Below are 12,836 nucleotides of genomic sequence, written 5' to 3' on the forward strand. Positions count from 1 at the left end.
ACGTCACTAAACAATTCATTGTCGAGGTTGACGCTTCAGAGGTGGGCGTGGGAGCCATTCTGTCCCAGCGCTTCCAGTCTGACGACAAGGTTCATCCTTGCGCTTACTTTTCTCATCGCCTGTCGCCATCGGAACGCAACTATGATGTGGGTAACCGCGAACTGCTCGCCATCCGCTTAGCCATAGGCGAATGGCGACAGTGGTTGGAGGGGGCGACCGTTCCTTTTGTCGTTTGGACTGACCATAAGAACCTTGAGTACATCCGTTCTGCCAAACTACTTAATACACGTCAAGCTCGTTGGGCGTTGTTTTTCGCTCGTTTCGAGTTCGTGATTTCCTATCGCCCGGTAAATAAGAACACCAAGCCTGATGCCTTATCCCGTCTCTTTAGTTCTCCTGTGGCTTCTACCGACCCCGAGGGGATTCTCCCTGAAGGGCGTGTTGTCGGGTTGACTGTCTGGGGAATTGAGAGACAGGTAAAGCAAGCACTCACTCACACTGCGTCGCCGCGCGCTTGTCCTAGTAACCTTCTGTTCGTTCCTGTCTCTACTCGTCTGGCTGTTCTTCAGTGGGCTCATTCTGCCAAGTTAGCTGGCCACCCCGGCGTTCGGGGTACGCTTGCTTCTATTCGCCAGCGGTTTTGGTGGCCTACTCAGGAGCGGGACACGCGCCGTTTCGTGGCTGCTTGTTCGGACTGCGCGCAGACTAAGTCAGGTAACTCTCCTCCTGCCGGTCGTCTCAGACCGCTTCCCATTCCTTCTCGACCTTGGTCTCACATCGCCTTAGACTTTATTACCGGTCTGCCTTCGTCTGCGGGGAAGACTGTGATTCTTACGGTTATCGATAGGTTCTCTAAGGCGGCACATTTCATTCCCCTCGCTAAGCTTCCTTCCGCTAAGGAGACGGCGCAAATCATCATTGAGAATGTGTTCAGAATTCATGGCCTCCCGTTAGACGCCGTTTCAGACAGAGGCCCGCAATTCACGTCACAGTTTTGGAGGGAGTTCTGTCGATTGATTGGTGCTTCCGTCAGTCTCTCTTCCGGGTTTCATCCCCAGTCTAACGGTCAAGCAGAAAGGGCCAATCAGTCGATTGGTCGCATATTACGCAGCCTTTCGTTTCGAAACCCTGCGTCTTGGGCAGAACAGCTCCCCTGGGCTGAGTACGCTCACAACTCGCTTCCTTCGTCTGCTACCGGGCTATCTCCGTTTCAGAGTAGTCTTGGTTACCAGCCTCCTCTGTTCTCGTCCCAGCTCGCCGAGTCCAGCGTTCCCTCCGCTCAGGCTTTTGTCCAACGTTGTGAGCGCACCTGGAGGAGGGTCAGGTCTGCACTTTGCCGTTACAGGGCGCAGACTGTGAGAGCCGCCAATAAACGTAGGATTAAGAGTCCTAGGTATTGTCGCGGTCAGAGAGTGTGGCTTTCCACTCGTAACCTTCCCCTTACGACAGCTTCTCGCAAGTTAACTCCGCGGTTCATTGGTCCGTTCCGTGTCTCTCAGGTCGTCAATCCTGTCGCTGTGCGACTGCTTCTTCCGCGACATCTTCGTCGCGTCCACCCTGTCTTCCATGTCTCTTGTGTCAAGCCTTTTCTTCGCGCCCCCGTTCGTCTTCCCCCCCCCCCCCCGTCCTTGTCGAGGGCGCACCTATTTACAAGGTACGGAAGATCATGGACATGCGTTCTCGGGGACGTGGTCACCAGTACTTAGTGGATTGGGAGGGTTACAGTCCTGAGGAGAGGAGTTGGGTTCCATCTCGGGACGTGCTGGACCGTTCGTTGATTGATGATTTCCTTCGTTGCCGCCAGGGTTCCTCCTCGAGTGCGCCAGGAGGCGCTCGGTGAGTGGGGGGGTACTGTCATGTTTTGTCTTTGATCATCATGTCTTGTCCCTGTGCTTCCCTCTGCTGGTCTTATTTGGTTCTTTCCCTTTTTCTATCCCTCTCTCTCCCCCTCCCTCTCTCCCTCTCTCGCTCTCTCTCTCTATCGTTCCGTTCCTGCTCCCAGATGTTTCTCATTCTCCTAACTACCTCATTTACTCTTTCACACCTGTCCCCTATTTTGCCCTCTGATTAGAGTCCCTATTTCTCCCTCTGTTTTCCGCTTCTGTCCTTGTCGGATTCTTGTTTGATGTTTGCTGTTCCGTGTCCTTGTTCCGCCCTGTCGTGTTTTTGCCTTCTTCAGATGCTGCGTGTGAGCAGGTGTCTATGTCAGCTACGGCCTGTGCCTTCCTGAAGCGACCTGCAGTCTGTGGTCGCGTCTCCAGTCGTTCCTCTCTACTGACGAGAGGATTGAGAATCATTGTTTGTTTAAGACTGGAATAAAGACTCTGTTTCTATTACGTCGCTTTTGGGTCCTCATTCATCAGCATAACACAGCTGGCGGGTTTTACGTTTTTTCGGCAGGATAGAACATCGGCCTCTGGTAAGAAAAGGGGTGAGGTTCTAAGTATATTTGTAAACAACAGCTGGTGCACGAAATCTAAGGAAGTCTCAAGGTTTTTCTCACCTACTTACCAAGAGAGTTTTCATCTATATTCTTCGTAGCTGTCTATTTACCACCACAAACCGATGCTGGCACTAAGACCACACTCAATGATCCGTATTCGGCCACAAGCAAACAGGAAAACGCTCATCCAGAGGCGGCGCTCCTAGTGGCCAGGGGACTTTAATGCAGGGAAACTTAAATCCGTTTGACCTCATTTCTACCAGCATGTTAAATGTGCAACCAGAGGGAAAAACCTCTTGACCACATTTACTCCACACACAGAGGCGCATACAAAAATCTCCCTCGCCCTCCATTTGGAAAATCTGACCATAATTCTATCCTCCTGATTCCTGCTTACACGTAAAAACTAAAGCAGGGAGCACCAGTGACTCGGTAAATAAGAAAGTGGTCAGATGAAGCAGATGGTATGCTACAGGACTGTTTTGCTAGCACAGACTGGAATATGTTCTGGGAATTTTCCCATGGCATTGAGGAGTATGCCACATCAGTCACTGGCTTCATCAATAAGTGCATCGATGACATCGTCCCCACAGTGACCGTACGTACATACCCCAACCAGAAGCCATGGATTACAGGCAATATCTGCACTGAGCTAAAGGGTAGAGCTGCCGCTTTCAAGGAGCGGGACTCTAACCACGGAAGCTTATAAGAAATACCGCTATGCCCTTCGACGAACCATCAAGTAGGCAAAGTGTCAATAAAGGACTAAGATTAAATCATACCTCACCGGCTCTGACGCTTGTCGGATGCGGCAGGGCTACGAGATGCCCAGTGACACGAGCCTACCAGACGAGCTAGATTACTTCTATGCTCGCTTCGAGGCAAGTAACACTGAAACATGCATGAGAGCATCAGCTGTTCCGGACGACTGTGTGATCAAGCTCTCCGTAGCCAATGTGAGTAAGACCTTTAAACAGGTTAACATCCACAAGGCCGCAGGGCCAGACGAATTACCAGGACGTGTACTCCGAGCATGCGCTGACCAACTGGCAAGTGTCTTCACTGACATTTTCAACCTGTCCCTGACTGAGTCTGCAATACCAACCAGTTTCAAGCAGACCACCATAGTCCATGTGCCCAAGAACACTACGGTAACCTGCCTAAATGACTACCGGCCCGTAGCACTCACGTCTGTAGCCATGAAGTGCTTTGAAAGGCTGGTCATGGCTCACATCAACACCATTATCCCAGAAACACTAGACCCATTCCAATTTGCATACCGCCCCAACAGATCCACAGATGATGCAATCTCTATTGCATTCCACACTGCCCTTTCACACCTGGACAAAGGAATACCTATGTGAGGATGCTATTCATTGACTACAGCTCAGCTTTCAACACCATAGCTCCCTCAAAGCTCATCACTAAGCTAAGGACCCTGGGGCTAAACACCTCCCTCTGCAACTGGATCCTGGACTTCCTGACGGGGCCGCCCCAGGTAGTTTGGGTAGGTAACAACACATCCGCCACGCTGATCCTCAACACAGGGGCCCCTCAGGGGTGCGTGCTTAGTCCCCTCCTGTACTCCCTGTTCACTCATGACTGCATGGCCAGCCACGACTCCAACACCATCATCAAGTTTGCCGATGACACAACAGTGGTACGCCTGATCACCAACAACAATGAGACAGCCTATAGGGAGGAGGTCAGAGACCTGGCCATGTGGTGCCAAGACAACAATCTATCCCTCAACGTGATCAAGACAAAGGAGATGATTGTGGCCTACAGGAAAAGGAGGATCGAGCACACGCCCATTCTCATCGACGGGGCTGTAGTGGAGCAGGTTGAGAGCTTCAAGTTCCTTGGTGTCCACATCACCAACAAACTATCATGGTCCAAACACACTAAGACAGTCGTGAAGAGGGCACGACAAAACCTATTCCCCCTCAGGAGACTCAAAAGGTTCTACAGCTGCACCATCGAGAGCATTCTGACTGGTTGCATCACTGCCTGGTATGGCAACTGCTCGGCCCCCGAGAGTAGTGCGTACGGCCCAGTACATCACTGGGGCCAAGCTTCCTGCCATCCAGGACCTCTATGCCAGGCCGGTGTCAGAAGAAGGTCCTAAAAATTGTCAAAGACTCCAGCCACCCTAGTCATAGACTGTTCTCTCTGCTACCGGAGCGCCAAGTCTAGGTCCAAAAGGCTTCTTAACAGCTTTTACACCCAAGCCATGAGACACCCAAGCCAAAAAAGTGTAGTTTATTTTGAATTACTACAGAGACCTACTTTGATCTTCACCAATACAGCCAAGAGACTGCTTCTTAAGAAAATACTAAGTCTAAATAAAGAGAGATGTACAAGAAGCTAATATTTTAAGAGTTGGCTGAAGAACTTGTGAAGGTAGATTGCAAGAAAAATGTCTCACAGACAATTATTTCTCTCCTTGTGAACACATCAAAATTGTGTTAGTTACGATCCTGAACCTACGTAGGAACACACTAGGAAGTAAAGTGACCCTGGCCCGTATCCACAAAGCGTCTCAGAGTAGGAGTGCCGATCTAGGATCAGTTTAGTGTTTTAGCTCATAATGAGTAACATTACATGGACAGAGGGGACCTGATCCTAGATCAGCACTCTGAGACGCTTTGTGAATAAGGGCCCAGGCAGGTATATATGTGCTCTCAACCAGCAGCCAATTTATCCATTGACAGAGGGTCATAAATCCATAACAGTAACATGTAGGAGCCTTGCTGCCTGTCCCAGTCTAGTTTATACCCCATGTTCCAGTCATTAGGTCCCATTATTCGATGGAGGTGCTGATGCTGAAGCCTTGTTTTCAGATCGCTGTGCAATCTGCCCATCACTGATCTGATCCTCCTTCACAGGCCAATCATGACGTCATCCCAACGCTGAAACACACATGATTGGGGGAAATCCCAGACGTGAGAAACCATGGTAAACACGGATCTCAACGTGCCAATCACCATGGAAACCACGGGTCTCAAAGTGCCAATCACCGAGGATACATCAGGCTGACCTCTGACCACTATCCTGGGAGGTTAACTCAAAGCAGCCTGGGTAAAGGCTGAAGCAGACTGAATATAAACGCAGACACATAGTCATTTCCTTACATGCCACACGTTGTCAACCACTGGTCAAAATACTAACATTCCTCTAGAGCAGGGGTGGGCAACACCAGTCCTCGAGGGCCTGATTGGTGTCACACCTTTTCTACAACCCTAGCAAACACAGCTGATTAATCCAATTGCATTCTAAACTGAAGATCATGATTAGGTGATTATTGGAATCAGGTGTTAGCTGGGGCTGGGGCAAACTGTGACACCAATCAGGCCCTCAAGGACTGGAATTGCCCACCCCTGCTCTAGAGGCTGGAGAGGGGTGTCAGACAGACAGGGTACATCATCCATGACTAGGAGGATGAGACATCAGACCATAGTGAGTTTTGGTCTCCTGCCACATGACACATTTCCATTCTGAGGAAGTGATGACTCATAGGTCAGTGTAGTGACGTACTGTAGAGCAGAACATTATTCATACTGTAGTGTAGATAGAGCAGAACATCACTGCTGAGTGAGGGGGTCGGCTACAGTGTCATCATTAGTAAGCTACATCATTGTTAATTCAGGGCTCAGTGGCAGCGGTATAATTAGAATGTTGTGGACATGGTTACTGAGCGAGGGGTCAGCCAGGTGACATCATTAAGAAGGGACAGCACTAGCTACTGAGTGAGGGGTCAGCCTAGTGACGTCATTAAGAACGGACAGCACTAGCTACTGAGTAATGGTGCTTTCAAGACAACTGGGAACGCTGAAAAAAACGAGGTCAAATCATGACGTCCTGTGGTCTTCAGGTCGGAAAGTTGGATCCAAGTCGGATCTCGTTTTTTCAAAGTTCCCTAGTTGTCTTGAACCACTGAAGTCTGAAGTCAGAGATTTCCGAGTTCCCGTCCTAGTAACATCACTAGCTACTGAGGGAGAAGGTCAGTTTAGTATCATTATCAATAGGGAAGATTATAGGGAAAGTTGTTTTTCACTACAGCTGAGAGGGACAATGTCCTAAGGTTTATAAAAGCATCTGCTAAACAGCATATTTTATGTATTGTTATATTACATGCAGTAAACAGTTCATTGTCGGTTTACAGGTTGCCTAGATGAAGCTGAATCTTGACTTGTGCAGTTTATAGTTTGAACCCATGCTACTCTATTCTTCATCTAAGACAAAGAGAATGGCAGGGCACTGTTCTTATGGTTCCCCCTGTCTGTAGGACAACTGTAGCCCTCCGCCAACCCAGTTTCACAGCATTACAGTTGGGTTGCTGAGCCTAGACATCCATCACTGTCAGCTAACTGAGAGCCTCACCTCTCTACCTCATCTACCTCTCTACCTGTCAGACGGGATGAATAGGGACCTGCGGTGGGCAAGGTGTAGAATACAGATGATGTATGACCTGAGAGGAACCACACTATTCTATTTAAACAGATTATACTCCCTTCTATTCTATTATAATGAAATCGTTGAAGCAACTTTGCTTCTATTCTTTGTTATTATTGTTATGAGTGGTGTGCTGAATGGGTTTTCTATAAACTTGATTTGATCACGGATATAAGATGCTACTCATGTTCCTGAATTGGCAACATACAGGCATTATTATACTAACTACTTACACTTTATATGCTCAGTCATACTCATTAAGGCCGAGTCTGATTAGATTACTGTGTATCAAATGAATCACAGCTCATTCCCTGTCTTTGTGTCACAGTAAGGAAGGCGATGTCACTATAGTGCATTCTATTGGGTTATGATGATGGTGGGTTAATTGGGTTATGATGATGGTAGGTTAATTGGGTTATGATGATGGTGTAGCACCAGTAAAAATGCAGTATAAACATGCCTGTGTAGAGACATTCCCGGATTCCTCTCCTTCTATTCTTCTCTATTGGATCACCTTGTCTCTTCTAACAGTGTACATAACTGTGAGCATGCATTCACGCACACACAGACACACACATATGTGCCCCTGTGTTGAGTTTAACCCTGACCCAAAAGCCTGGAAGGGATGAGAGAGCCAAGGCTATGGGTTCGTAGCTTCAACCCTGCAGCACACACACACACACTTACACACACCAACTGATTAATGGACTGATGAATGTTTTATTTTTTTGTTCTCTTGCTTTGTTTGTTATTTTCCATATTATGTCTATCTCTGAGAAGCTACCCAGGAAAGTGCTGAAAATAGCCCATATTAATAGAGGTAGCCTTAGAAATAAGGTTCATGTGTCACGATCGCCGCCATCGTGGAAATGACCGGACCAAGGTGCAGCGTGGTGAGCGTACATTTTTCTTTATTATAAATGTCGCCAACAAAACAAGAAACACCAAAAACGAACGTGAAGCTTACTAGGGCTATACAGGCCACTAACAAAGACAACTACCCACAAACACCAAAGGAAAGCGCTGGCTGGATGCCCACTCTAGCCTGGCCGATGCGGGGAGCTGGAATATAGTGCACCGGGCTGTGAACGCGAACTGGAGACACTGTGCGCTTCACAGCATAACACGGTGCCTGACCAGTTAGCTCCGCCAACCTACCCGCGTACCCCCCCCCCCCCCCAGCAGTAGCAATATAAGGATATAACATCTATAGAAGAGACAGGAATGCTTATGGGGGAGGTGTTGTTATATATATATATATATATACACTGCTCAAAAAAATTAAGGGGACACTTAAACAACACAATGTAACTCCAAGTCAATCACACTTCTGTGAAATCAAACTGTCCACTTAGGAAGCAACACTGATTGACAATAAATTGCACATGCTGTTGTGCAAATGGAATAGACAAAAGGTGGAAATTATAGGCAATTAGCAAACACCCCCAATAAAGGAGTGATTCTGCAGGTGGTGACCACAGACCACTTCTCAGTTCCTATGCTTCCTGGCTGATGTTTTGGTCACTTTTGAATGCTGGCGGTGCTCTCACTCTAGTGGTAGCATGAGACGGAGTCTACAACCCACACAAGTGGCTCAGGTAGTGCAGCTCATCCAGGATGGCACATCAATGCGAGCTGTGGCAAGAAGGTTTGCTGTGTCTGTCAGCGTAGTGTCCAGAGCATGGAGGCGCTACCAGGAGACAGGCCAGTACATCAGGAGACGTGGAGGAGGCCGTAGGAGGGCAACAACCCAGCAGCAGGACCGCTACCTCCGCCTTTGTGCAAGGAGTAGCACTGCCAGAGCCCTGCAAAATGACCTCCAGCAGGCCACAAATGTGCATGTGTCAGCATATGGTCTCACAAGGGCTCTGAGGATTTAGTGTTTTACGTATCGTAGACTTGTCAACAGAGATGTTAGCATGTTCCAGTGATTTCTGTAAGTCTTTAGCTAACACTCAAGGATTCTTTTTAACCTCATTGAGCATTCTGTACTGTGCTCTTGCAGTCATCTTTGCAGGACGGCCACTCCTAGGGCTTCACATACTTTTTTCAACCTACACTGTGAATGTTTAAATGATGTACTGTACTCAATAAATCATTTGTGTGTTATTAGTTTAAGCAGACTGTTTCTCCATTGTTGTGACTTAGAGGAAGATCAGATAATTGTTTTGACCAATTTATGTAGAAATGCAGGTAATTCCAAAGGGTTCACATACTTTTTCTTGCCGCTGTAGTATTTGAACTTAGCTCTGATTAAGTGACATACAGTTGAAGTCGGATGTTTACATACACCTTAACCAACTACATTTAAACTCAGTTTTTGACCATTCCTGACATTTAATCCTCGTAAAAAATCCCTGTTTTAGGTCAGTTAGGATCACCACTTTATTTTTTAAGAATGTGAAATGTCAGAATAATAGTAGAGAGAATAATTTATTTCAGCTTTTACTTCTTTTATCACATTCCCAGTGGGTCAGAAGAAAACATACACTCAATTAGTATTTGGTAGCATTGCCTTTAAATTGTTTAACTTGGGTCAAACGTTTCGGGTAGCCTTCCACAAGTTTCCCACAATAAGTTGGGTGAATTTTGGCCCATTCCTCCTGACAGAGCTGGTGTAACTGAGTCAGGTTTGTAGGCCTCCTTGCTCGCACACGCCTTTTCAGTTCTGCCCACAAATTTTCTATGGGATTGAGGTCAGGGCTTTGTGATGGCCACTCCAATACCTTGACTTTGTTGTCCTTAAGCCATTTGCCACAACTTTGGAAGTATGCTTGGGGTCATTGTCCATTTGGAAGACCCATTTTCTTTAATAGTATCCTCTCTAATATCAAGTGTCAGCAACCACTAGCAACCTCTAGTGTCAGCAACAACTACCAACCTCTAGTGTCAGCAACCACTAGCAACCTCTAGTGTCAGCAACCACAGCTAATGAAGTTACTAAAACCCTTAACAAGGAGTTGCAGTCAATTTTGGAATGGGTGGCCAGTAATAAACTGGTCCTGAACATCTCTAAAACTAAGAGCATTGTATTTGGTACAAATCATTCCCTACGCTCTAGACCTCTTCTGAATATGGTAATGAATGGCGTGGCTGTTGAAACAACAACAAACCGTCATTGTCAAAACATGTAGATTCAATGGTTGTAAAGACGAGGAGAGACTGACTGCATAATTTCCTCTTTTTATAAGAAACATTCATGTGTTGAAAATTCCTAATTGTTTGCATAGTAAACTTACACACAGCTCTGACACACACACTTACTGTCACGCCCTGGCCTTAGTATTCTTTGTTTTCTTTATTATTTTAGTTAGGTCAGGGTGTGACATGGGGCATGTATGTGTTTTTGGATTGTCTAGGGGTTTGCATGTTGAATAGGTCAGTGTCTTGTCTAGGTATGTGTATGTCTATGGCTGCCTAGATTGGTTCTCAATTAGAGGCAGCTGTGGTTCATTGTCTCTGATTGAGAGCCATATTTAAGGCAGCCATAGGCATTGGGTTTTGTGGGTAATAGTCTATGTAGAACGTTTGTAGCTTTTGTATTGCACTTACGTTTGTAGCTTCACGGTTGTTTTGTTTAGTTTTGTTTTAAGTGTTCGTTTCGTGTTTCACTCATCTCTAATAAAAGAGAATGTATTTTTCACACGCTGCGCCTTGGTCCACTCATTATCCTCAAGACGATCGTGACACTTACCCCACCAGACATGCCACCAGTGGTATTTTCACAGTCCCCAAGTCCAGAACAAATTCATGAAAGCGTACAGTATTATATAGAGCCAATCCCTTCCATCTCATATTGCTCAAATGAACAGAAAACCTGGTTTCAAAAAACAGATAAAGCAACGCCTCCCGGCGTATGTGTACCATTTTACATTTATGTAGTTTTGTCCTTGAGCTATTCTTGTCTATTAATGTTCTGTATTATGTCATGTTTCATGTTTTGTGTGGACCCCTGGAAGAGTAGCTGCTGCTTTTGCAACAGCTAATGGGAATCCAGATAAAATACCAAAAAAACAATTGTATCTTCCTCCCACCCACACACAAAGGTCCCTGCACAGACCCCCAGCAACCTCCCTATTCCTTCTTCTTCTTCAGTGTCCTCCTTGGCTATTTCTTCCTCCCACACTTCCAGCGAAAAGACTTCCCTCTCTCTAGGGCTGTGGCGGTCACGAAATTTCATCAGCCAGTGATTGTCAAGCAAATAACTGTCGGTCTCACTGTAATTAACCGTTAATTAACATAAACACATCTCCTGGCTTCCACACATAACCTACAAGCCACTGATGCAGACCTTTGGAACATCTATATTTTAAAAAGTAAAATAAATACATGTAATATAGCCTACACCGTCACAATAAATCCATTATTTATTTTAGACAGGTCTAAAAAAGCATGATATGAAGATAATGTAGTCTAGTTCAGAAAAGAGAATAGCATACTCTGAGTTGTCCTTATGTTAGGTCCTGATGTGGCTATGCCAAATGGCTGTAGGCTAAACTAGTTCATTTAGCAGACAAGATTTCCTTAGAAACCCGTGGCATTATATTTGATATTATTTTATTGAATGAAGAATACAATTGAACACATATTTTCTCCAAACGATTTGAGGGAGTGCGCACATGCGACTATTCTGTTTCTTATGCTGGGCATCATTCACAAGTGATAATATATAATTCACAAGTGGCAGGCTAATATTGTCACCCATCAGACTATTCTTGATTTAATCTTGTGTTTACATATAGTAAATAATATATATATGAAATTTGTTTTGATTAAGAATGGACCATTATCATGCACTTGTCTCGAAACAGGTGCAGTGGGAAAAAAATACATGTCTATGTACTTAAAGAGCAAATGGAGGATGCTTTTCCTGTGGTTCATTTCCAGACAGGCAGCCTATACTCCTGTTGTAAAGATAAACAATGTGCTTAATATTAGGTAAGTTGAGAAATAAATATAGTAGGCCTAGTCTATAGAAAGCTGAGGGGAACCTCCTCTTTTTAGTAGAGGCCATCACTCTGTTTTCTCGTACAATTGCAAAGCCTATAAAAATGTTGTGGTAAATGAGCTCATGGGCTCTCATGAAGTGTTTGATTAGATTTTTGGTTACATTTGCGTTGATGTCAGAGTGATTCAAGGGACAATAGAGTGCTGAGTACCAGACAGTTAGAAGGTTGATAGGCTACTAATGACCATCAGCAGCATCAGAGCTTGGAGAAGCCTAATTACCGTGACTAACCGGTCACATGGAATATGATGGCCTTCATGACTCGTGACTGCCGGTGTGGCGGTGACAAAGTCACCGTAACAGCCCTACCTCTCTCTCCCCCTTCTTCATTCCTTCCTCTCTTTCCACTCTCCCTCCCGTGTAGCATCCCAAGCTTCAGAGAACCGCCACTAGATTCAACAGGATTCACCACACTTGAACTGTATTGTTACACACACACACAAGCACAAGCACACCACCCTGCTATTCAGAATAATACATGACAATACAGTAGAGATATCTAGACTAGAGATATCCAGATTAGAGATAACAGACACAACATACTCACATGTATCTGAGTTCTGACTCTCTTCTGACCAGCACATCTCGAATCCTGTCAATCTTGAACAGCTCTCCCTCGATGTCATCTATGGTGATGGTGGAGTCTGCCATGGAGACGATGTCCTCTTCTGATCAGAGAGAGGGACAGACAAACGTTCCGTTTTTCTATTCAACTTTTTCCAGTTCTACATTTTGGAATGATATGGATATGGTAGAATAGGTAGGCAAATGTGTGCTCACGCGAAAACATGCGCACACACACACACACACACACACACACACACACACACACACACACACACACACACACACACACACACACACACACACACACACACACACACACACACACACACACACACACACACACACACAGCCACACACACACAC

At 45.9% G+C, this 12,836-nt stretch overlaps 1 protein-coding gene across 2 annotated transcripts in view; it reads right to left on the reverse strand.

Moving 5' to 3' along the window:
- Positions 1-12,836, reverse strand: part of LOC129839333 (bMERB domain-containing protein 1-like) — a 49,290-nt gene that overhangs the window by 23,773 nt on the left and 12,681 nt on the right. For both annotated transcript variants that reach the window (XM_055906677.1, XM_055906678.1), the window contains exon 2: positions 12,454-12,574. In XM_055906677.1, the coding sequence (XP_055762652.1) occupies positions 12,454-12,574 (121 nt within the window). The remainder of the gene's footprint in view (positions 1-12,453; positions 12,575-12,836) is intronic.

The sequence above is a fragment of the Salvelinus fontinalis genome, chromosome 40 (genome assembly GCF_029448725.1).
Source record: "Salvelinus fontinalis isolate EN_2023a chromosome 40, ASM2944872v1, whole genome shotgun sequence".
Lineage (NCBI taxonomy): Eukaryota > Metazoa > Chordata > Actinopteri > Salmoniformes > Salmonidae > Salvelinus > Salvelinus fontinalis.